Source organism: Diabrotica virgifera, chromosome 2, assembly GCF_917563875.1.
Source record: "Diabrotica virgifera virgifera chromosome 2, PGI_DIABVI_V3a".
Classification (NCBI taxonomy): Eukaryota; Metazoa; Arthropoda; class Insecta; order Coleoptera; family Chrysomelidae; genus Diabrotica; species Diabrotica virgifera.
Genome location: NC_065444.1, coordinates 238,809,424 through 238,837,249, shown reverse-complemented (window position 1 = coordinate 238,837,249; position 27,826 = coordinate 238,809,424). Strand labels below are relative to the sequence as shown.

The following is a 27,826-nucleotide window of genomic DNA, read 5'->3' as shown; positions in this document are numbered from 1 at the left end:
GTTATTTAAGATCCTTAAGCTAATACCAAACCCTAATTTATTGCCTCTACCCTATTTTTATTGTCCTGAGGAGCGTGGATCTTTCTTGAATTAATTATTTGTCGAATTTGTGGTAAATTGACACAGTACAAAGAGATTTAACATACAGGTGCTAAAACTTGTAAGTGCCGTTTCGACTAAGCTATGGAGCTGATACGATCAGTGCGCCGTGGTAATTTTACTATGTAGTGGTCTAACTACGTTTGGTTAAGAATTTTATCATTGTATGAATTCGCCAATTTATTAAAAAAAATTACCGCCCACACTGGCCGTTTACCTTGATTTTCTTGGAGACATGATGTCATGATGATCTACTACTACTGAATTGGAAATACTAGTACTAAATTAGCAAATATTTTGAAAGCGTAGTACATTCTTATATGTATCTGGTAAATAGTAGCAGATGCTACGGAGGAAAGTAAATGCTTTTTAAGTGTAGTAAAATCTTCAAAAATATAGTACGTACTTGAAGCATTAGCAGGTACTACGTTTTATGCATTCCACCCAATGTTTATGCTTGCATTTTATTATTTTTTTTTCATTATTTCTCTCTCTCTCTCTCTCTTGGACCATCACTCCTAGTGGAGTATTGGGCGCCTCTGCGTTTCTTGGCCGATAGTGTAAGACTTGGTAAGACGGCTGGTGGCCAGCTCAGCGCGTCTTCTTGTGTTTATTCTCTGGTTAATCTGCGTATCAGTTCCTTCCATTCTCCTCTGTTTCTTGCTTTGTTTTTCACTTCCCCCCAACTTAAGCCGATTCTGTTGTGTTCTCTGGTTACTGTTTCCTTCCAAGTATTATCTGGTCGTCCCCTCTTCCTTGTACCCTCAGGTTGATATTCGAGTGCTTGTCTTGTGATGTTACTAGGATATTTTCTTAACGTATGGCCGATCCATTTCCATTTCTTCTGTCTGATTGTTGCTATTATACTGGTTTGTTTAGTTCGTTTCCATAGTTCTTCATTTGTTATTATATTAGGCCAGTAAATTTTTAAGATCTTTCTTAAGGACCTATTTACAAAAGTCTGTAGCCTCTTTGTTGTGCTTTCGTCGTGCTTCCAAGTTTCTGCTCCGTAGAGTAATATGCTTTTTACACATGTATTGAATATATTGATTTTTGTTGACTCTGTTATTTCACTTGTTTGCCAGATTTTATTTAACGCATTGAAGGCGAATTGTGCCTTCGTTATTCTTGCTTGTATGTCTTTCATGCATCCTCCTTTTCTTTCCATGATTGATCCCAAATAAGTGACTTTCTCTACTTCTTCAATTTCTTTGTCTTTTTTCAAAAATCAATCTTCAATTTCTTCAAAAGACAAAGAAATTTTCATTATTTATTAGGTATTTATTTATTGAATCTGATAAATATGTTATAATTTTGTTAAAATATGTTCCTTTGTCTGATAGTTACAAAACAATACCTTCAAGGATTTGAGTTTTTTAGAGTCAAGTGAACTTACACTAACTTGGCAAGTGCTTCCATTCTATTTATATCTATTTGAAAAAAAAAACTATATGAATATTTAATATAGATAGAATTTGGAAACTATATTCGAATTTTATTTCTTTTATTGTAATTAAAAATATACAATTGAAGGGTACAGGGAAAAACGGCATTAGCCCATTTGAATTTCTTTCGAGCAAGTTGAAAGTTAAGATTTATTACCTTGTTATAAAGTCAATATAATACAACGTCTAAGTAATTATAATTTTATTAGTGTTCTTTAAATTTGACTGATTATTTGTCTTTAAGTTTGAATAAGTTAATAAATCTTAACTTTCAGCTTGCTTGAACAAAAATTCAAATGGACTATTATTGCCTTTCTTCCCCTGTACCCTTCAATTATATTGGTATAAATAAATATAACAGCATAATTCTAGACTTATGCCTTAATCTTCAAGGAAAGGTTGCAGAAATAGTCCAGATTTCTACTGTAAAAATATGTCATAGCCTCCGATTTCCGTCAACACTCATAGGTCTGGATCCCGAGTATCAAAAAAAAGTTGATTAATAGCAAGCTGACAATTTGTTAATAGCTAAGAGTGTCTAGCCGGACAAACTTTGATATACGGTAACACTGGAACAGGAGAAGTATTAATTGTTGAACAGGTTAAAAATTTGGAACGTCAGACTACAAAAACATCAGATGTATTTTGTCGGACAGAACTTCCAATTGATTTGTTACCCTTTCATTAAACTCTCATGTAAAAATCAGACTGCTATTTATCACCAACTGGGCATTTAAATAAGTCTGACACGTAGAACATGTCAAATAACAGAAATTACGTTGGTGATAAATAGCAGTCTGATTTTTGCATGAGAGTTTAATGAAAGGGCAACAAATCAATTGGAAGTTCTGTTTGACAAAATACATTTGACGTTTTCGTAGTCTGACGATCCAAATTTTTAACCTGTTCTACAATTAAAACTTCCCTTGTTCCAGTGTTACCATATATGAAAGTTTGTCCGACTAGACACTGTTAAGCTATTAAAAAATTTTCATCTTGCTATTAATCAACTCTTTTTGGTACGCGTTATCATTGGTTTTGATGAAATTTTGGAATTAACCTTAATTTACCATTAATTTCAAAATATACCCTGTCGAAATATGCTTATTACTGTGAGGTGTGAAAACTACCCCTTCAAGGTGTGAAAAAACTCAAGACTTTTTTTGAAATGGTTCACCAAATTTATAATTTTTTTTTTGGTTATATCGTTGATTGAAATATTAATATGGGTCCAATACCTCAATCAACGGTTATATGTAGTATCAAATGATGGAATATCTTATCATGTTTATATCTGATAAAGAAAGGGAGTCTTCAGTTTCGATAACATTAAACTCTACCAGATGGGTAAGAAGTTATGATACTATTTTTGCAATAGGTACATAAAAAGAAATACACTCACCGGCACAAAATTCCGCCACCCAAAATTTTTGATTAAGTTTGACAATCTATAACTGTCTTATTTGTATTCCGATTTTCAAGATTCTTGCATCAGTTTGTAGGTATAGTCCTTTTCATGACCATTTTTCAGTGCGTAACAGTTTTTCGATTTCTCTCTAACGCATTAAATTGTATGTGACAGAAAAAAACGCACGTCGCTGATTACAGACATTTATAACATTTATTCTACTTGTCGATAGATGGCGCCATAATCAAAAAAGAATTATTTATTAAATAAAATAATAATATTATCAATATAATCTGTACAATTTATAAGACTATACAAATCAAAGAAAATACCATTTTATAAATGCAATAGACACAATTGATTTGTTTTTATTCCAAATTGAAAATAAAATGTGACAACTGTCAGATTTAACTAAAATGTCATGTTAGAATAAATGTCATAAATGTGTATTATCACGGACTTACCTTTTTTTCTATAATTTGTGACGCACTGAAAAATGGTCATGAAAAGGAGAATGGGTGAAGTCGAGTTCGCTCCGCTTCGTTCAGGTATATTTTAGAAGGGTACGAATTGGCTCCCGCATGAATGCGGGTAGGCTCTCATATATTCGCGGAAACATTAGACATTGTTGCCAAATCGTGTAATATTTATACTGCTTAGGAAATTTACATAGTGATATAGACTTTTTATAGGAAAATTATACTTTTAGACAAATACTTTTAGAGTTTGTTTTAGTTCAACATTGGCATATGTGGCAATTTTAACACAAATTATCGGTGGCGGCCGGTATGCGCTCGACCGTTTTGCGCTCTTACCTGAAATCGGCCGGTTTGCGCTCTACACTCTAATACCCGAAAGTTAAGTTAGGACCGAAGGGTTAGGTCTTCCTCCTTTCCCATAGATATTTCTAGGAAGGTACCTGTTTCTAACAAAAAGAGAAAATTTGAAAGAAGTGACAACGCTGGGTGATATTTTCGACATGTTTAGGTAAAATAAATTTTGTCTATGGGAGCCAATTCGGACTCTACCTTTTTTAGTTCAGGTAAAATTCTTACCATTGGGAGCGAACTCGACCCCGTCCAGGGGTGTATTGATGTCGTTTGTTATTATTCCGATAACAAAATTTTTTTGATTAGATGGCATTATACGGTTATGAATGGAAACGTTGTATTTTCTCCTAACTTTAAAAAATTCTGTGGAAAAACTGGAGCACTGATTTTGTTTCATACTCCTTTTTTATTATCCTAGAGGTATCACTAAGGCTTTCTTTTTTGAATTATCTGAATATCTCTTATTTTGTAAAAGCTGTGAATAAAAACACTGCTTTAAAGGTGTTTTTAATTAAAAGTATCTACCGCACTAAAATTAACAAAACAAAACAAAATTAACAACAAAACAAAAAAATTTAATAGCTAAGGATTTGTTTTTTGAATTATCCGAATATCTCTTTTCTTGTAAGAGCTGTAAATAAAAACACTGCTTTGAAGGTTTATTTAATTAACAATATCAGATGCACTAAAATTAACAAAACAAAACAAAATTAATAACAAAACAAAACAATTAAATAGCAGGTATGTTCACCTCTGCAGCAACGACTGCTCGCAATCTGTTTGGCATCGAATAAAGATGTGTAATCCTTGCCTGGAGAATAGCCCGATATTCCTCTACCATGGCCATTACTGTACCAAATTTTCTGGAGGTCTAGGATGACGCCGAATAGCTTTTAATTCATCCCATAAATGCTCAAAAGTTTTTAGATCTGGGCTGCATGCGGGCCATTCTAATCTTATCAATCCAACCTCAATTTTATGAGTCAATCAGTGTTTTTATTTACAAAAAATGGTACAGGTCATACAAGAAAATAGATGTTCAGATAATTCAAAAAAACAAAATTTTAGTGATACCTCCGGGATAATATGACACGACTATGAAACAAAATCAGCTCTTCAATTTTTCCACATAATTTTTCAAAGTTAGGAGAAAATACAACGCTTCCATTCACCCCCGTATAATGTCATCTAAGCAAAAATTTTGTATTACCGGAATAATACCAAACGATCTCAATACATGTACCTACAAACTGGTGCAAGAATCTTAAAAATCGGAGCACAAATAATTAAGTTATAAATTGTCAAACTTAATCAAAAATTTTGGGTAGCGGAATTTTGTGCCGGTGAGTGTATTAAAGCATAAAAGAAACCTAGGATTACTTCAGTTCAGAAAAATGACAAAATGGTCAGTTTGTAACTCCCAATAATTCTTTAAAAATGGAGTTCACAAATCCAACTCCTCTATCTAATAGGATTGTAATTTATAAATTTTAAGAAAGCAAACTTTGCAAAACAACTAAACATTTCTAAATCCATTGTTGATAAAGTGAAACTTGTATAGCTACTATTAAATACACATAGGTAAATAAATGTATGACGTTGTATTGGTATTATCAAAATAGAACATTACTTATGACTGTTAATAACCTACACTTCCTTTCTAATTTTGTGATAAATATTTAATAAAGTGAGATAACAGGTAATGGGATCATTTATATTTTATATTTGCTATGTTCATTAGATTGTATATCAATCTGTCTCAAACAAAATTTACAATATTCATATTAGACTTACATATTTATAATATTATTAATAGAATATCCCTTTTAGTGACAAAACATTGTGATGAAATATATTATAAAACAAAAATTGCCGGCACAAAATTCCGCCACCAAATATTTTTGATTAAGTTTGACACTTAAAATACCACGATTAATAAGTCAATAACATATCGAGGATAGTTCATATTTTATATTTTAGTATTAGTTATATATCTATGTATTATTAATATTATTTATAATTTAAAATAACATGTATATATTAAAGTCAGAATTTGGTATTAGTTTTGAGAGTAAACTAAATGTAAGACCAAATACTTACAATGTCGGGATAATATCACAAGGTTTTTTCCTGGGTTTTCCTCGTGGTTTACTATGGCATCTCTAACACGAGAATTTTAATGTTACCGTTGCATGTGGTTGTCTTTTTAAAGACAGATCACGTGCTATGATTTTTTTGGGACGGATATTCTTGGGTTGGGGTTGATTTCATGTAATCGAATGAACTATCTTTCAGTAAAGTCATCCCAGGAATGCAACTCATAAATATTGGCAATGTCATTTTAAAGTCTTCTACTTTAGAATGTATAATATATGTCTGAATTGCCGATATAAATAAGTCAAAATAAATTAAATTATTAGAAGAATTTTTTACTAAGCAACAACATTTTTGTTTAATTTATTAATGTTTTGTATTTTGACAACGACATCCAATGTGGACCTCGAAACGTTATTAAAATAATTTTTTAGTTAAATTGTGGCTTATTTCCCATTTAGAATAGATGATTACAAAAATGCCACAAAAAATAGCTTCAGAACAACATAAAAAAAAAACAAAATCTTAGAGATGCCTCCGAGATAATACAATCAGCTCTTCAATTTCAAGTTAGGAGAAAATACAAAGCTTCCATTCACCCCCGTATAATGTCAATTAATGCAAAAAAAATTTGTGACCAGAATAATAACAAACGATGTGAATGACATGTACCAACAAACTGATGCCAGAATCTTGAAAATCTGAGTACCTATAAATAAAGTTAATCTGATCAAATAATGTGATCAATGAATAACTTATTTCTAAACTAAATTACTACTAAAAAATTAAGACTAAGGACAAACTCAATAGTACCCCTTAGCTTAGGTTCTGTTAATATATTGCACAGATGTTAACTTGTACCATTACTGGCATCGTGCACTATTTTTCACTTAACTAAGTCGAAGCGTTTCTTCCTCTTGAGTCTTCTAGCTAGATCTGTGTTGTCGAGGAGCTGGATGGCCTCAACATTGACGTGTTGCAGAAGTCGTTGTTCGTGACTCTTGGCAAATTTTTCTATGATCTTGTTAACAGTATCCATGTCTAGGTCCCTATGGAGGTCACTGTTCCTATAGTACCATGGAGCGTTGACAATGTTCCTTAGTACTTTGTTTTGGAATCGTTGAATGATGTTTAAATTGGTATTACTAGCGCAGCCCCATAGCTGGATGCCATATGTCCATATAGATTTTATAATCTGTTTATACAAAAGTATTTTATTGTAGATCGAGAGAGTAGATTGTCTTCCCAATAGCCAATACATTTTTTTATACTTCATGTTAAGCTGTTCTCGTTTCTTTTTAACATGGGCCCTCCAGCGTAGCCTAGCGTCTAGTGTAATACCCAAATATTTTGCGGTATCAGTGTATGGTATCTGAGTATTATTTACGTTAACAGGAATGTACTGTTTTTTCTTGTTTGTAAAATTTATATGCACTGACTTCATTTCGATTAATTTCATTCGCCAGCGTTTAGTCCACTTGTTAAGTCTGTTAACAGAGATTTGTAGTTTTCTTGCTGCTTCTTCATGGTCTTCACCTACGGCTAAAACGCCAGTGTCATCAGCAAAGGTAGCTATTGTGTTATGATCTACTTCAATGATGTCACTAGTGTATAATAAGTATAGGACCGGTCCTATCACACTACCTTTGGTACACCTGCATTAATTTTCTTTAGTTCCGAGTAGGCTTCTTCTTGCTTAACCCTAAAAACTCTCTCTGATATATAAGATTCCAATAATTCTGTGTATTGTCTTGGCAAAATCCTGCTTAATTTGTATTTAAGTCCTTCGTGCCATACCTTATCAAAAGCTTGTGCCACGTCGAGGACAAACAAACAAGACAGCGGAGCAAACTTTCTTTCCTTCCAGCGACCTCTCTATTACATCCGTTATTCTAATCTACCTTTCGCCAGTGGCGAAATTTTGTGCCGGGGCATATGGATTTAAAAAAGATATTTTTCATTACATTACATTACAATGTTGCCAGTAGTTTCGGCAAAATCGTAAAAAATGTGTATAATTTTTTTTCAACACCCCATTTTTTTAACAAAAAAATTTTTTTCTAAACAAACCCCAACTATTTTTCGGTATTTTACCTATCCTAGAGATTGTGTTGATTGACTGTCTACAAAACACTAATAAGACCAGTGCTAACATATGGTTCAGAAACTTGGTCACTTACACGGAATGACCAAGAACTGCTCAAACATTTTGAGCGAAAAATCCTAAGACGAATATATGGAGGCATAAAAGAACAAGGTTTGTGGCGCAGGCGTTACAACTTTGAGTTGTATAGAAGTTTTGGAGAACCTGACGTTGTAAAATTCATTAAGGTAGCACGCCTTAGATGGATAGGTCATGTAATCATGCGAGAGGAAGATGCCATGGCCAGAAAAGTTTTTGACTGGAGAGGGCCGATAGGACAACGAGCAAGAGGAAGACCGAGACTTAGGTACCAAGACAACTTAGAAAATGATTTGAAATCTATTGGAATTAGCGCATGGAGAAGAGTTGCCAGAGACAGGGGTGAGAGAGAGAGAGAGAATATATGTTTATTGTCTAAGAAAAAATCTTGTTGACAAACACTGTTTAAGAGTTTTAAATAAATAAATTAAATTAAAATATGACTAAATATAAAATATACCACATAACACATTTACATTATATAACAACTACAAAATCTGTAGTATTGTCAAAAATAAAAAACAAACAAACTACAAGCTGTAAAACTAAATCACAAACAATAATGACCCAAAAAAAAAAAATATACACAAGATCACAAATACATCAGCTCCAATGGTCCTCAAAAAATTCTGCCAGATCATAATAGGCCCTCTTAGCGAGCAGTCTATCTAATGAATTTCTAAACTTTCTAATAGTTTCCAAATTTTTTATTTCACTAGGTAGTTTATTAAAAATTTTGATGCCGTTGATTGCCAAAATGAAAAGAGATACAAGTGTAAGGATACTGTGTTTAATAAATAAAGGTTTACACGTTTCTCTAGAATTTACCTGGCACAACAGGCGTACTGCCTTTTTTTGAAGCAAAAACACACTACTGAAAAGCTCCTGACTACACGCTCCCCAAAACTGAATTGCGAATCTAAGATGTGACGCTACTAGTGCAAAGTACACAGTTCTTGCTTGGGCAAAACCAAGCTCCCTTCTAGTCGACCGTATTGCATAGCATCCAGATGCAAGTTTTGAATTCAAGGCTTCGATATGCGATTTAAATTTAAGGTCAGGATCAATATTCAGGCCAAGAAACCTGACGGACAGCTGAGGTTCAAGTTCCAGATGTAATTCAGGCATAACATGTTTAAAACACAGAAGCTTGGTTTTAGAAGTGTTTAATGTCAAAAAGTTCGCCGTGCACCAATTTCCAATCATTAAGAGTTCCCTACCTACAGATTGGCGTAAGACATTCAAATCTTTAGCATGCCATATAAGAGTGGTATCATCTGCATAAAGGGTGAAATGAGCAGATACATCAAGGTAGGCTAAATCGTTTATATATACCAAAAACAGAACTGGTCCCAATACCGAGCCTTGGGGCACTCCCCAAGTTACATTCATCAAGTCAGAGTCACAGTCTGTTCTAACAAACTGACTCCTACCCGACAAATATGACTCCATCCAACTCAGTGACTTATCTTTAATTCCGTAGTGTTTAAGCTTCTGCAGCAGCAAACCATGATTTACACAGTCAAAAGCCTTCGTTAAATCACAGAACACTGCCGCAACCATCTCGCCTAAATTAATATTATTGTAAGCTATCTCTAAAAAACTGAGTGAATGGAGGACTGTTCTGAAGAAGGCTTTGGCTCATAAAGAGCTGTAACGCCACTGATGATGAGAGATTGTGTTAGCCTTTTTTTGAAACACCGTGTATATTACATCAAATAATATGATTAATAACGTTGTTCTAGCAAAAATGTAAATCTTAAAAAACATACACTGCGGTGCAAAAAAATCGATCCACTAAAAATTTGGTCATCTTTGATGTTGTGAATTTCCTAAACCTGTTGTCCGATTTAAGTGATTTTTTTACCACGTTATAGTTGTAATAATATTGTTGCTAGACTGTTAAACTGTCAATGTAGGTACACCGGGTGTACGAATCAAACTGTGTTTTTTTCTCAAAGTTCGCATCACCCTGTGGACCATTCTAGCATTTATAAAATACTAAAATACTGAAATTAAAACCCAACTATAGCCTCAGGTTTTCTTAACATTCAGTCTTTCGATTTATTCGCTTATGTTGGATAATAAAAAAGTTAGGTACTTTAACAACTGGCCATATTCGTCATCAGTACAGGGTGTTTCTAAATAAGTGCGAGTGCGACAAACTTTAAGAGGTAATTTTACATGATAAAATAATGACATCATTTTTTTTATACTCATAAGTCCGCAAACGCTTCGTTTACGAGATACGGGATGTTCAACTTTTTTTACAAACTGACGATTTATTTATTGCTTTAAAACCAGTTGATATATGCAAATCAAATTTGGTGGGTTTTAAGACGTAGTTATTGCACATTTTTGAAGTTATACTTCTTTACGGGCGTAATGACGGTGAAATTTTATATGGGAAAACCTAGCGACCGGGCGCATGCGCATTATAACTTTGTTCTGATTGGATTTTCAAATGACATGACAAAAATTATCCAATATGGCAGCTGTGGCACAGCTGTGGGACTGTGTTTGGTTATAATGTATGCTTGTTGCGTTTTAAAATTTGTAGGAAGAGAAACAACAAACAAAAACTTAGTTAATGGTTATACTGCCTTTTTAAATAGTTTTCATATTATATTTTTGGACTTATTTACATAGAAGAGATGATTGTTGCATGCCAATGTGAAAGCTCATCAAACTGTGCCTAGTATGAGTGCCGCAGATCTCGCTTATTCAAAGCTAAAGAATCTTTCACTGGTAAGTGTTTTATAAATAGTTGATCAAATTTTGTTATGATATTTGAACATAGCCACTTTGCACGACGCAAGTGATTGCGAAATTTATTAGTCGTTATACGGGCTCCGATACCTACCTTGAACCTACCAAAATACATAAGTAGTATGTAATACTTTTTTTTACATAATTTGATTACCATCAAAATTTCTATCAATATTCACCTAATATATTGTCTTCTTACCCTATGTTTTGTTGTATTTTTTCAATTCTAAATCATTTCAATTCAAAATCAAAATAATTTGATTTACATAAGTTAAAAATGTCAAAAGGTTAATCTGTTTAGTTAGACGATCTTCGCACATAATGACAAGCTGTCTCTGTGGCGCAGTTTTAATGCGAGTGGATCCCAATACAACGCAAATACCAGCCGCGTGGTGAGTTGGTTCGAATCCCAATAGAAACTTTTATTTTTTTATTTTTTTTATATATTTTATGATTGTAAGTATATTTATTATATAATTTTATTTTCAGAAAATACGTATTTAGTTAAAAATTTTTCCGACAATTAATGTTCAGAAATCATTTGTGACATTTTTAATGTGTTTGTGTGTGTTTTATTTTTTTATTATTTTAATTTTTGGCACTGTTTTAATAAAAATGTTTGAGAAGTATTAAGTATAAATTAATTTAATATTTAAATAAAATATAAATAAAAAGTATATTAATTTCGTTTATAATCATATAATCATATAATAGAAGTATAACTTCTTACGTGCGTACAAAGTACACACACATTCTTTTTTGACATACAATTAAGAATTTTATATTCACCATTGGCGTGCGTACCGGTAATTTTATCGGTCATAATACCCCTTTGCGCGCCAATGGTGAATATTAAATTCTTAATTGTATGTCAAAATATGTGCCATAACTACGTCTTAAAGCCCACCAAATTTGATTTGCATATCTCAACTGGTTTTAAAGCAATAAGTAAATCGTCAGTTTGTAAAAAGAAATTGAACATCCCGTATCTCGGAAACGAAGCGTTTGCGGACATATGATTATAAAGCAAATTGTCATTATTTTCTCATGTAAAATTACCCATTAAAGTTTGTCGCATTTATTTAGAAATACCCTGTACTGATGACGGACATGGCCAGAAAGTACCTAACTTTATTATCTAACATAAGCGAATGAATCGGAAGACAAAATGTTAAGAAAACCTGAGGCTATAGTTTGATTTTAATTTCAGTACTTTATAAATGCTAGAATAGTCCAGAGAGTGATGCGAACTTTGAGAAAAAACACAGTTTGATTCGTACACCCGGTAAACAATGACAGTTTGACTGTCTAGCAACAATATTATTACAGCGATATTGTCAATGAATAAGGCTATACGCTGTGAGCTCGTACGTAGAGGGGATATTTACAAATTCGCGAACGCCAGTAGTGACAAGTTTGTAAACGTTTACCGGAAATTTGACATAAATGTCAAAGTGATTAATTTAAAATTAAAATTAAAAACATTAATTATAAACAATATTAGTTGGTCAAAGCTGTGGTATATATTTTTACCTTAAATATACTTACGTTTTAAATACTGAATTTAAGTTTTTTTAATGTTCCGTAATATCTAATTATAAAAAATAATCTATTATACTCTTAGCGCCATCTACACGATTATTGTCAAAGTATCCGAAGTAAGAAATTGATATTTTATCAATAGAACGTCAAAATGATTAGAAAAATCTTAAAAAAATCGATTACAATTTAATTACTTTTTTGCGTTGTAAATATTAAGCGATAACAATTAAATAATAAATTTAAAAATTACCGGTAAAAGTTGAATTAGTAACCGCTAGGAGCGACACCAGCGAAGCTCAGAGCGTATAACGTGGTAAAAGAATCACTTAAATCGGACAACAGGTTTAAGAAATTCGAAACATCAAAAATGATCAAATTTTTAATGGATCGATTTTTTGCACCGCAGTGTATATGAAGTAAGCTGCTATAGACCAAATAAAGAATGAAGTGTAAAGAGTCAGTTTTGTTAGCTACAAAGTTTACTACTCCTACTAATTCTCATAACTTTTTGGATCGTTTTTAGATTAAGGACACTTTATTTTTGTAACAAATACTGATAAGATAGTATATTAATAGATTCTGGTGTGTGATGTAAAACTTTTTTTATTTTATTTAATTATGTGGTTTTTATATACAAAAAAGATTATAAAATATTTTTACAAATAGTTTTAAGCAATTTCTTATCCTTATTCTAGTGTTATAATTACATACTATACATTTTAACATATTTATTTATGATTTGAGCACAGTCGTAGTAGAAGAAGTCCACAAAAACGATGGCTAGTCGACATCAAAGCAAAAACGGGGAGAAACTGGCACCAAATAGCACAAAACAGAGAAGAATGGAGAACTCATGGGCATGGTTGTAAATATAAATAATGTTTTAGCATTGATTAATAAATATAGGGGAGAAGATACGAAACCCTGTGCATTATTTTGTTCCCTTTAAAATCTGCCTGTATAGTGGCGCGCCTCGCGTAAATTTGTTGAAGCTAGCCAAGAACAAGCACTTATTCTACGTGGTCCGTATTCAAAATTTTAACGCACAGTCGCTATCATATTAATCTGTATTAATACCTATATTAATTTTTTTTCTGCAAAAACGTTGAAAATATAAATTGACTATAGAGTTTTTTTCACTAGTCTTGACCTCACAAGTAAATACTTTTCGAGTTATTTGCGCTTGGATATATTCATGTTCCAAAAAAAGTATGTTTCATGAGGAAATGAGGAAGTATTTCGCCAAAAAAAATATTCATAGCAAAAATACAGCTTATAAAAGATGAAAAAAAAATGTTTTATATATGACATATGAAGTCGTAGACCCAGTAAGAGCAGAGTTGTAGGTAATAAAAAGTAGGTTTTTATTAGTCAAATTCCAAATTGAATATTTCTACGTGAAATAACCAAAAATTAAGCATTTTTCGGGGAAAACTCATCATAACTTTTTTTAAAGTGTTTAAAAACAGCTTTATTTTTTTAAGTTTCTAGTATCAGAAGTAAACAAGTTGCGCACAAAATAAAGTTAATCCGTTTTTTTGTAAAAAAAATCACCTCTTAATTAGCATCCCAGATGAAATTAATCAGTAGCGCTTCATAAGTTACTTTACGTATATGTATGCTTATAGAATAAGTTTCATCGGTTCAAAGTGCTTATTTTTGAAAGGCTGTAGTTAAAAGGGCTTCAATGGGTCACTAGTCACGAGTATATGTAAATTTGGAACAGCCATATCTTAACCAATTTTTGTGTTACAGAAAAACAAAATATTCAGAAAAGCAAAACCTTTACACTTTGGGATATTTCGTATCACTGATAATTATAAAGTTATTTTGAAAAAAAAGGCATTTTTCTTTCAAAACAAAAAAATTACTGTAAAACTAAATTTAGGATAAAACTTACAGATCATGACAAGGCGAAAACGGCGGGTCCGTTGGGAAAAATATTCCCATGAGATTTTTTGGCATAATCACATTCGTGAGACATCCCAGAATAAGGTTCAAGAAGTCGCCCACGTGAAAAGTGGTTCAATTTTTTTTAACAATTTTTTTTTAATCAAATTGCAAAAATCAATATTTTTGGCTCGGACATTTTTTTTTTGTAGGTTTTTTGGACCATTCTGGATAAAAAGGTATTTTATTATATTTCTCTAAAGTTGATCGTTTTCGAGTTATAAGCAATTTAAAATTGAAAAAAACGAAAAATGGCGATTTTCAAGGCTTAATAAGTCGGTTAAAAGTTATTATTATGAAAGCCAGAAAGTGACTAAATCAAAGTTTAATGCCCCCCCCCCCTACAAGATCCTGAAGAAATTTTTGTAATTATTTTATTACTAAGCTGTTATTTTTAAGTAATAATAATGAGCGCCATGCACGAGGTAGGCGGCCGTAAATGTGAGTGCAAGTAAGATGCACAATTGGACTGCCGGAGTGGCATCTCTCTCGCACTCAGCATTTACGGCCGGCAACCACGTGCATAGCGCTCAATATTATTACTTAAAAATAACAGCTTAGTAATAAAATAATGATAAAAATTCCTTAAGGATCTTGTAGGGGGGGGGGGCAGTAAACTTTGATTTAGTCACTTTCTGACTTTCATAATAATAACTTTTAACCGAGTTATTAAGCCTTGAAAATCGCCATTTTTCGTTTTTTTCAATTTTAAATTGCTTATAACTCGAAAACGATCAACTTTAGAGAAAAATGATAAGAGACCTTTTTTATCCAGAATGGTCCAAAAAACCTACAAAAAAATTGTTAAAAAAAATTTGGCCCACTTTGCACGTGGGCGACTTTTTGAACCTTATTCTGGGATGTCTCACGAATGTAATTACATATACAAAAAAATCTTATGGGAATATTTTTCTCAACGAACCCGCCGTTTTCGCCTTGTCATAAGTAAAGTAACTTTAAAGACCAACTTTATTTTCAGCGTAACTTGCTTACTTTTAACGCTAGAAACTTTTTTAGAAACAAAAATAAAGCTTTTTTAAACACTTTTTTAAACACTTTAAAAAAGCTGCGATGAGTTTTCCCCGAAATGTGCTTTATTTTTTTTGTTATTTTACGTTGAAACATTCGATTTGGAATTTGACGAATAAGAACTTACTTTTAATTAGCTACAACTCTGCTTATACTGAGTATAAAGATTTCATACAGACGCCATTTTTTTAAAGTGAAAAAACTCTATAGAACAAAACTTGCTTAGAATTAGTCAGTTTATCCACTTGATAGCTATTAGATAGTATTAGACTTATTGCTAGCTACCTAGCACTATACAAAGTGACTTTAGAAAGTCCACATCTACATTAGAAAACCTAGTGGATATTGAGTCATTCATGGGTTATTTGGATGTGATGATGTATGTTTGGCTCAGGAGCGTCATTTGAAATTTTGATTGGGGGGGGGGGGCAAGCATTATATATACAATACATTATATATGATGTAATGATGAAAATTGATGTATTTTTTTGTAAATTTCAGTCATTTTCAGGGCCAGGGGGGGGGCAAATGCCCCTCCCCCTGCCCCTATCAAATGACACCCCTCGTTTGGCTTATGGCTATGTTTTATTATATAACGCATGCCATTTGGGGATTAGATATAAGAATTCTATTAAGTTGTTCAATTCAAGGAAATATAAAATTTATTAATAATTTTCTATATAGACGAAATTTATTCGAATAAATAACGTTCTTTTAGACTCAAAAATCCAATTAAACGGCATTCCTCAATGGTCTACTCTTAGTGTTACACTTTTCCTTATTGCAATTAATCACATCGCTAAATCACTTAATCCACTACTCATTTACAAATTAAAGAATTGTTCGAACACTACTGGCCTAGAATTTTCTCCCACTAAAACGAAAACAGTAAGCATCAGTAAAACTCCAAAGTAGCACATTATACTACCGAAAATCTACCTAAAGAATTTGTTCTTCTTCTTTTTCATTTATATAGGCAGTACTGCCTGTTTTTCTTCAACGGTGCCTTTTATTCTGTCCCTAAATTGTCATTCCATCTTTTCCTTGGGCGTCCTATACTTCTTCTGGCTATTCTTACTATCCTTGATTCAGACATCCTGCTTAAGCGTTGATTCCACTCTTCTTTTCTATTCTTTACCCAGGCATTTATATTGTCTACCCCACATATGCATTTGATTTCCTCACTTCTTACCCTGTCCCGTAGTCCTTTTCCAGCAATCCTTCTTAAGATCTTCATTTCGTTGGTCTCCATATGTCGTTGTGTTTTGCTTGTATCTGGTCTTGTTTCGGCAGTGTAAGTCATAACTGGTCTAATCATTTACTTATATTATATTCTGGCCTTTGTTTCCACTCTTAGGTGTTTGTTTTTCCAAATTGTGTCGTTTAGGCATCCGGCCGTTCTACTGGCTTTAATTATTTGGTCTTTAACCTCTTCTTCGATATTGTTGTCGGCTGATAGATTAATTTATTATTAATCCCAGGTATTTGAAAGTCATTACTTGTTGTATAATTTGATTGTCCAATTTGCATCTTATTGATTCTGTGGATATTACTAAGTTTTTTGTTTTTTTAGGCTGATATTTTCATATTCATTTCTTTTACGTTAATGTTGAACTCGTGCAGTATTCTTTGTAGGTCGACTTTGCACTCTGCTACTAACACGGTGTCATCAGCGCAACAGAGTTTTTTTTATCTCTTTATCGCCCATTTTGTACCCTCTTTTTTTCTTCACTTGTTTTATTATTGCATCCAACTTTATTTTAAACAGTATGGAGGGTTTAGCGAATCTCCTTGCTGATTCCTGTGCTTGCTTCTATGGGTTCTGTTATTATTCCATTGACTTTCTTTTCTATTTTATTTCTTACATATATATTTTCTATCAGTTTTATGATATCCAGTGGTAAATTTTTGTTATATAGTAGGTGTATCGCATCTTTTAATTGTATTCTACCAAACGCTTTCTCTAGGTCTATGAAACAGAAAAAAGGCTGGCTTGTTATATTCTAATGATTTCTCCGCTGTTTGCCTTATCAGAAAAACTGCATCGTTACATGATCTTCCACTTCTAAATCCTCGTACCTACCTAATTTTTTATCGAGATTATGAGGCAAATAAGATAAATGTACAATATCTAAAATCACCCAGTGAGTATTTTTCTCGTTAAATAATTTTTTTATTTGGAATATTCAATGATTTCGTTCAAGAATTCAAATTAAAAGACAAATTACAACTACAATTCTTGTTAATTTAAAAACGAGTTTAGAAAGTAATAGGTGCTAACTTCAATAATTATTTTAAAGATTTTCATGATCATGCCACTATTATCGTTGAATAGTTGAATGATAACTCAAATATTATAAATGAATGAAAAGAAATAAATACGTTCTATTATAATCCAGTCGGTCGACCGCAAATTCTGATAACCAAATCTACCTGAATACGTCTCATCGTTGTCTCAGGTAAATTCAATCTCGTACCTAGAAAGCTGCTAACGCCATCTATTTCTAAAACCACTGGTGTCGTACATAAACGCTCGTTTAGTTTCGTATCTTCTCCCCTATATTTATTAATCAATGGTTTTAGTATAAATAAGCGAATGTAATAAACTAACTAAAGACTAATAAATTGTTTTAAATTAAAAATAAAGTTAATAAAAAACCAAAGTAAAAACGTAACAGTACAAAAATTGATACCTATAAACAGCCTATAGACGATATGTATGTGCTGATGTAGTTCAATCGGTATGGTGCAGTTAATTCGAGTCCTACGGGAGGATGGCATGCTTAAAATTCTGTCATACAACTAGGTTGGATATGTAAGTTTGAATGTATGTATGTTCTCAACTCGTTGACACGATTTCAGCGTAGTTAGTAGTGTAGTCTTGTGTTGTGAGATTGTTCTATAATCTAGAAGTAAAATAATAATGGACGATAATAGACATTTTTGAATGGAATTTATAGAAATTTATCCAGAGCATTCTTGTTTATGAAATGATACATCTAACGAGTATAAACATAAACAAAACCTAAGTTGCAGCATTATTTTAAAAGAATAAAAAAAAGGTATTTCTTACTTTTTTGCAGTATTAGTACTCGAGATAATTTTCGAATTGTTTGTATTTTCCAAATCTACAAATGTTTCTGCTATATAACTTCTATTTGATAGCCTTTTTAAAAAGTTATGAAGTGCACAGCACGAAAGAATAATATCTACTTTCTTAACAGTTGTAGCAGTAGGTTGTCTATTCGTAGATAACCCTTAAAATATATGGGTTGTATGGCTTATTTAGGCCAACTAAACATACAGTCTCAACAACTTTCATACAAGCTGAAGTAAATACATTAGCCTAATAAAATAAAAAAAATCAAAATGTAATTCCATACAGGTTGGAATGAATTTTATATCAAAGTTTATTTGAATATAAAAGATATTTTCAAGAAGTATCCAAATCATATGAGAAGATCATTATTTAAATAATTAAAAAGGGATAATTTTTACTTTTTTAACTGCTGAGGTAATTTACATTTTAATAAAGGTGTTTAGGATTTTTTTCTACAAATCTGAAGGATAAATCTTTTACCGTAGTAAGCCTTACTAAGTTAAATTTGACTAAGTTATGGCCTACGTCGCCGCAATTCCAACACCTAGGCTCGCGTCTCTTTGGCATCTCGTTACGAACTACTCTCTGTATCATTTCCTCCAGAGGCTCACCGTTGTGTTCGTCACTTTCTTCAATGGTTCTTACTTTACGGCTTCTGTGTAGTTGACTGGCCGTCTCGTGTTCCAATGCAATAGCAAGTGCTTCACGTCAGACTACGAAAACGTCACATGTTATTTTATCGGACTGAAATTCCAATTGATTTGTTACCCTTTCATTAAACTCTCATGCAAAAATCAGACTGCTATTACTAACTAACATGATTCCCGTCATTTGACATGTTCTTCGTGTTCCACTCATTAAAATGCCCAGTTGGTGATAAACACCAGTCTGATTTTTGCATGAGAGTTTAATGAAATGGTAACAAATCAATTGGAAGTTCTGTCCGACAAAATACTTGGAACATTTTCGTAGTCTGACGTTCGATGTTCCAAATTTTTAACCTGTTCTACAATTAAAACTTCCCTGTTCCAGTGTTCCCATACATCAAAGTTTGTCCGACTAGACACCGTTAAGCTATTATCAAATTTTCAGCTTGCTATTAGTCAACTTTTTTTTGGTACGCGGGATCCAGGTGTATAGCTTCAAATTGTCTAAGGTATATGGACCAAGAAGACTTTCCATCAAATGGTGGTAATTTAAATCTCATATGATGCGATGGTGATCGGATAGCTCAGTGCGACCAGCGGCTGACCCACACTTCACTTCACCTTGAGGTATGTGAGTTCAAGCCCAGCCCAGGCCATCGGAAAAACAAAAAGGCTAACGTGCCAGTATAAAATTCTAAAATATGAATCTGGCGCTTAGACTTGAATATGCGGGCATCTGATCGACCTATGAGGGAGCAGTACGGCAAGGGATAAGGGCTTGCGGCTCGGTGATACTCCCCCATAGATCCCTACCGAAGGGCGTTGACGCCTAAGAACGGTGTAATACATGATGCGATGTTTCATCTCTCGGTATTTCATCTTTCACTAGAGGATCTACTGCATTAACTAATGGTTGCACTTTTGTATCGGTTATCATGCTCTCTAATTCTTTGATCTTCTCTTCAACAGCTAAAACCACTGCATTAACTGATGGTAGACCTTTCGTATTGGTTACCATAGTCTCTAATTGTTTCATCTTCTCTTCTAGCATTTCTTTATTGTCGTCTACACTTTTCTGTACCTTATCGAATGTTCTAGAAACTTCTTCAAATTTCTCGTTGTTCTGTTTACAAACTTCTTCAAGTTTGTCGTTGTTTTGTTTACAAACCTCTTTAATTATTTGAGAAGTCTCGTCAAATTTTTTCACAACATTTTCGAATTTATCGTCGCTTTTTCTAGAAGTTTCATCAATCGTTTCAGAAACAGTTTTTAATTTCGATAAGATTGTTTGTTCTGCTGACGTGAAGTGGAACGTCTCTGGGTCATCTCCGTTCTTCGTGAGGACATCCTCGAGTCGTGCTTGTAGGACTTTCTTGGACCCACTGCTGTCTTCATCTAGCTGTTCCCGCAACTGTTTTACGGAAAGGTCTGCTAGCTGCATCTTTGGTCGGCACACACGTACTTTCTAAATGTTCTTTTAAAAGTCTTTCCGAATACCGAACAATTAACGCACTTTAATTATTCCCGAAAGTTCAAAAGTCTTTTAAAGTCTTAAATTTATTAATTAAATAAATAAATTGTTTAAAAAACTATGGTAATAATAATATACAAAATTATAAGTGAAGTAGTCCAGGCTGTTAGGTAGCTCCCGTACGAAAAATGTTTCTGATTCAGTTTCTTTGCGAATTCCTGCTCAAAAATGTTTTCTTTAAACATAATATGAGAAGGGTGCCGGACGGAATTTTTGGGCAGAAATTGTTTAAATAATTTTTAAAAGTTTATTTTTAACGCGCATAATTAACAAGTAAAAAACAACGATAAGCCCCGGTTACCCAGCAAAATCTTAAAATTTAATGTTTTAAAGCTTCGATTTTAGGTACTTATCAACTACAAAAATAATAATTTACATTATCAATTTTTAAGCCTCGAACGTTCGCATTTTTCAGATTTTAAATCGCTTATAACTCAAAAACTGTTAACTTTTCAGAAAAATGAAAAAAGACTTTTTATTTAGAATTACCCGAAAAACCTAAAAAATATTTTCCAGAGCAAAATAGAAGGTTGTTGAAATAGAGCCTGCCGCACCGGCATTAAAATTGGATGGGCGCATAATTAACAATTTTAAAAAGAACGGTTTAAATTGAAGATAGAACCGACTACTCTGCAGAATTTTGAAAATAAAAGTTTAAACTTTAATTTAAGCACTTGGCTATCTCAGATATATTAATATAAATCGTGAGTTTTTAAGCTTCGAAAATGCGTATTATTGCACTTTTCAGATTTTTAATCGCCCCTAACTCGAAAACTATCAACATTTGAGAAAAATGACAAGATACCTTTCTGGCCCAAGAATTCTATAGAATGGCCCATTCTATAGAATGGCCCAAGAAACCTAAAAAATATTTTCTGTAGCAAAAAATGGTGATCTTTTGAATTTCTTTAAAAAAATTGTTTAAACGATTTCTGGACAAAAATTTCGCCCTGCGCTCTTCAGATTTCCTTAAAGGGCACATTTTTGAATAGGAATCCGCACAGAAACCAAATCATAATTTTTTTTCAGACGGGAGCGGCCTCACAACATGGACTAAATGTGTCTTGCTAACCCGTTGTCCTAGGTGAGCGACGGAAAACGACGCGACGCGATGCGATGCGTTGCGATGCGATGCGACCAGTAATTCACGCGACGTGTGGCTTATGTAGCGTCGCATCGCGTCGCTTTCCATCACTCAAACCAGGACAAACGTGACGATGTCAATTATTCATTCCTATTCTTAAGTGTGGGGAAGTATACGGCAGTGTTACTAGAAAATTCATATTTTAAATACTTAGCTAAAAAATTCCATAAACGAAAAAGAAAGACAAGACAAGAAATGTCATATATTTAGAACGAGTAAATTTGGAAAGTTTAATCATTTATATCCGAAATTAATAAAATAATCCACGTTGGTTTAAAGAGTATTGTGGCTTATTCACTCTCGATTATACCATTGCAGCTGTTAAACTCAGTATGTATTAATAACTGAGCTATCAATAACTATCAATAAGTAATTTTCAAAAACCAAATTCTATTGAGGAGAGGCTGTTACTGACTTTAAGGTATGTTAATGAAAAAACACTGGTACTATATAGTTATTATTAGTTTTTATTTATTTAATAAACTATTGCGTAGCATAATTTGAATTGAAAAAAGCAATGGGGCGTCACACTGTGTCGTGTCTCGTCGCGAACAAATCAAGTTCGCACTTCGTCGCGTCTTGTCGTAGACTGATTAACCCGAAAACGTAGGCCATACACAAATACAATCATTACTTGATATTTTCGCGTCGCGTCGTGTTGCGTTGTCGCGCTTGTCGTTCACCTAGGACAACGGGTAACATTACTCATTAGCCCGATCAAAGAACAATCTGACCCCAAAAAAAATAAAGGAAGGATGAAAATTTGGGAATAGGTAATTGAATTTGTCTATTATTATATAAGAAAAAATTAATAATTCTACATCCCCTCCATTTTTCAAAAATCAAGGGTAATACCCCCTCTCGAAGGTGAAAAATATACATTTAAAATATGTCCGGAATGGGATAAAATGACTAATTCTAAGCAACTTTTGTTCTATAGAGTTTTTTCCTCAAGTCAATACTTTTCGAGTTATTTACAAGTGAATATGTTCATTTTTAACAGAAAAAAACATGTTTTTGGACGGTTTTTCGGAGATAACTCAAAAAGTAAGTATTTCAGCGAAAAAAATATTCTTAGCAAAAATATAGCTTATAAAAAACTGAAAAAAATGGTGTATGCTTGAGGTCTGTAGACCCAGTAGAAGCAGAGTTGTAGCTAATGAAAAGTAGGTTATTCTTCATAAAATTCCAAATCGAATATTTCAATGTGTAATAACCCAAAAACGGAGCACTTTTCAGGGAAATTCATTTCAACTTTTTTAAAGTGTTTAAAAAAAGGATTATTTTTGTTGTTTTAAAAAACTTGTAACATTAAAAATAAGTGAGTTACGCTCAAAATATTGTTGGCCCCTTTTATTTTTTTTATTCCATTTTTTTTTCAAAATAAAAAAAAAATGTTTTATTTTAAACCCAATTTTTTTCAAAACTGAGCACTTTGAACCAATGAAACTTATAGATAATATAAACAATACATAAGTGAAGTAACTTGTGAAGCGGTTACAATTAATTTTATTTGGGAAGCTAATTAGGGGGTGATTATATATCCAAATTTTCATCCTTCCTTTATTTTTTTGGAGGTTTTCGTAAATTTTTGTGTTCCCTGATCGGGCTACATTGTTATTAGACCTTGATAAAATTACTGTCTAAACAATTTGGCAACACAGTCAATGGGTGTAACGTGTAACGATAGAAAAGTGTTCAGGTTTCTACATATTACTGAGTCATCATGTAGAAATCTACAATTAAGTTGAAAATGTTACTACAGTAGAGCCATCTCTAGGATCAGAAACAAATTAATTAAGGGTTCATATCAACCTTAAGGCATTAGGCCATTCTGAGTAAAATAACACATTTTTAAGACAATTAGCTCTAGAAGTATATACAGTGGACTCTCTCTATAACGAACACGGATATTACGAGGTTTCCCTTATAACTGTCCATGAAATTCCTATTGAAATATAACCCTCTATAACGAGGCATATTTGGTTATAACGAGGAAAAATGAAATCGAAGAATATGTTTCTTTGCCTGTTTTTAGTGCAGTAATGGCTATAAATAAATACCCCAACTGCCTATATATATAAATTCCCAACATATGTGTTATTATCGAGGCCAATGTTGTAAAACTTCTTCCTATTCATCGACCTATATTGAATATTTTAGGAAATTTACAAAATTTACGATGGCGAAGTCTGATTGTTCACCATTAACACCTAATAAACTACGTAAGAGGCATCAAAACATTTCAATATTATTGTTGTCTGATATAACAAGATCCGCTTATAACGAAGTAATTAGTCTGCCATTTCAGTTCTCATTATAGAGGGAGTCTACTGTATATAACACATGGCGGATTCCTCCAAGCTCAATTTTCAAGAACTATTTTACCACAAATTGTCAAATTGTTGTATTCATATTTATTTAATATATTTTATAAACAACTTCCTGACTGGAAGTTGAAACTTAAATATAAAATATTTAGTGAGAATGCTCTGAAGAACGATTATTAGGATCTGATCAGACAAACAACTAATGTTGGGAAGTCTAGTTTCCTTTTGAAGAATATTCATCATTAAATTATTTAATTACTAACATGTGCTTACTTACCTATGTAGATAGTAAATTTGCAAACAATAAAACAAAAAAAAAGTAATGCAGTAATAATAATATACTGGAAAACTAAAATATTAAGTACTTTCTCACAATTTATATTTAATAAACATATCTAATAATGTAATTACCTAATATTACTAATTACGGAAACATTAAATTACCATTAACAAACTATGTTATTAGCACTTTTATATCCAAAAATATATAAGTTAAAAGTTAAAAATAGATTTAACATGCTTAATATAAAAATTTAGATTGTTCTCCACATCTGATAGAAAGAATTTTGTGATTTTTTTTAGTTTCAGTATTGTTATTTTACATATTAAATAAATGGATCTTATTCAAATAAAATATCTAGGGAGCTCGGTAAAAAGAGTATAGTATAAGTCAAAAATGGTCAAAATATTATTTGTGCCTAAAAAGACTATAAAGTTAAAGGCCTGTATCTTTACCTTGGTAAATAGAACAAGTGAATATTGTAATATAAAATAAATAAAATTATTTGGTCGTAGATAAAAGTGGTAGTAGATATGCCAATTACTTATCATTTTTTGCTTCTCCTGAAAAGTTGTATAAATTGACTTATACAGTCAAACCCGCTTATTAGAATACCGGTTATAGGAATATCCCAGTTTAAGGAATATAAATTTGAGGCCCGAAACATTTCTACTAGCCATCAATGATCGGTTATTAGAATATCCTGGTTATAGGAATACTTTTGCTTGGCACGAAGGCTATTCTAATAAGTGGGTTCGGCTGTACTTCTTTTACCGAGAACTCCAGATATATACTAACAGCCAGTTTCACAATCTGTGGTTAACCCTAGCGGTCAACTAACCTTTACCCTCAGTCTAAATGACAGTTACTGTTTTACAACCACAGATTCAATTTTTTTTTATTTCATTTATTTATTTTATTTTATTTATTTTTGTTTTATTTTTCTTATGTTGGTAGGAAATTATGGACAATGATCACCCGAAATAACATTTTTATGGAGAAATATCAGATCAGCTGATGAGCATATATTATGAACATTGATGAGTCAGATAAATTTTGATTGATTTTTATTAGGATAAATTCAATAAATTGTTTTATTTCTTTAGGACTATTTGTTGTATATATTATTTAGGGATTTTATATTTAGTTGTGGTCTGTGGAGTTTATTTTGCAGATTAAGGAAAAGTAAATGTGTGTATGTATGGTTAGGATATTCACTGCAAGACTTTTGGTTTCATTTGCATAATCATAGTTATGATGTGGATTCTTGCTATTTTGCTTTAAAAATTCATATATTTTAACATATCTCCTATGAGATTAATAAAATTTGATATATGATGGTTGCATCTTAGATTTTGGACCATATAAATTAGTATGCAGAACTTTTTTGAATTATCTATTTTTCGTAAAATAACTAAAGTACTTTCGCCAAAATCGTTAAAATTAAATTAATATAAAAACATGTAGCAAGCAAGAGACTATAAATATGTGTATTAATAATTACCCAGGAAACAAATCATTTAAAAATCGAAAAATTATTGGCCGCTGAAATACTAAATGCATTTAAGTATATCATATAAATTCATATCTGTAATTATAATTTATGTGTACGTGTATACACTCTACATTCTGCCCTGTCAATAAAACGAAATTAGGTTAGGATAACCTCTGGTTAAGAGCTTAACCATCACTCCATCCTCTGGTTAAAAATTCTGTCAGTTAAGCACAACTTCGCCGTTGACCTGATATTGTGAAAAGCATATTTCGGGGTAACCTCTGGTTATCTCTTAACCTCAAGTTAACTTTACTTTGTGAAACCGGCCGTTAGCTGCCGATAAAATACCTCATTTTAGATCTTGTCATGAATTAAACAGAAAGAATACTTTGAAGATTTTGTGTTTAATACTAGAAAAACATCTTATTCAAAAGCTTTTTTTTTTATTATTATTATTATTATTATTATATGGGATAACCCCATTAACAGAAAAATTACAGTTAAATATTAATACATTTCCAAAAGGTAATAATAAATTTAATTTGTTAAATATGACTTAATTAATCTAAAAAATAGAGAGTTAGAAAAGTATAAAAACACTGAAAAATTTCATATGTCACGAAAATTAATATATAACATAAATATTGACTACAAAAAAATATACAACATACAAACATAACACTTAAGAGTATAAAAATAACATCACAGAGCAAGAGATCTTTTTAATTGATTTAGAGTTATATTAAATAAATCAAGTTCGTAATTATTTAACAATCCCATATACCTATCAAGTGGGTTGTGAACGCCATACCGTAATTTCGGGTGACTTTGGCCCGCCAGGGTGACTTTGGCTCATTTTGGGAAAAATATATTTTAGCAACTAGGGCAATTGTACAATAAATTATCAAGTAAATTTCATTATACCGCACCATCAGTACCATATGAACTGTTTGAAAATTTTAATAAATTATGCTAATACTTGTTATGTTACGAAAAAAACGAATTTCTAAAATTTGGTCATTCCACATAAGATTTTTTGACTGCAAAAATTGGTTGGCAACCAATAATACTTCCAAGAGTAAGATTAATTGCATAGTGGCATATTGAAAATCTGTGAATTCTTAACCTCCGTGCATCGTTATTTCAGTCTAAACATAGACAGTAAGACGGTCAGATATTATTTTGCAAGGTGCTACAAAATTTAACGGTTTTCGGGTGACTTTGTCCCAGTTTGTTGATTGTTGGATTTTGGTCATTGGTTGCTTCTATATTAAATTAAAGTAAGTAAATGCTGATTTTAAATTTGCTTTTAGCCTTGTAACAACTGCAGGGTTTATTAACTTGCAGATACTTCGTCTAATTCTTCATTTAGTGAGAGCTATAGGGATAATGAAGATCTACATAAGCTTTCCATTGGAGTTGGAGACTTCGTAATTGTATCCGACTACTTTGACAGCTTTCCAGGAAAATTCGATGGATTTGTAAGAGGTAGTAATAACTGTTACGGTTGGGTGCAAGTAATGGTACTGGGTGAAAGAAGTTTATGGCAATGGCCCGAAGTCTCCGTAAGAAAATCCTACCACTTGGCTAATGTTGATTTCACTGAGCCATTGGAACTTGTAGATAACCGATATTTCTTTCCAGATTTAAAAAAAAAGCTTGTAAATCGTTTTATTGTTCATTTTTTGTTAAGAAATGATGTTTTTTGTTAACCTAGGGTCCTATGTAAAGTTTCATGTTAGTTTTAGTTTTTCTTTGTTTGAAATTTAAATAAATTTTTTTCACCTAACAAAATGTTTGTTTCTGATTCATCTGGTAGGGTCACTTTAGCCCGAACAATAATAATCACAGAGAATAAATATAAAATGTAGCTTGAGACAAAGTCACCCGACACTAGCGGGTGACTTTGCACACCCTATTTTTATTTTTTTTATAATACAGGAAGCGCTTT

The 27,826-nt window shown here is 32.2% G+C and overlaps 1 protein-coding gene across 5 annotated transcripts in view; it reads right to left on the bottom strand.

Moving 5' to 3' along the window:
* The window catches only part of LOC114328533 (serine/threonine-protein phosphatase 2A 56 kDa regulatory subunit epsilon isoform), a 148,160-nt gene that overhangs the window by 81,833 nt on the left and 38,501 nt on the right, over positions 1–27,826 (bottom strand). Inside the window, exon 1 of one of the 5 annotated variants that reach the window (XM_050644403.1) lies at positions 18,042–18,250. The exons of the other annotated variants lie outside the window; for them this stretch is intronic. Within the exon in view, the coding sequence (XP_050500360.1) occupies positions 18,042–18,129 (88 nt within the window). The 5' untranslated portion in view covers positions 18,130–18,250. Of the gene's footprint in view, positions 1–18,041; positions 18,251–27,826 lie in introns of those variants that run through there. 5 annotated transcript variants of the gene reach the window in all.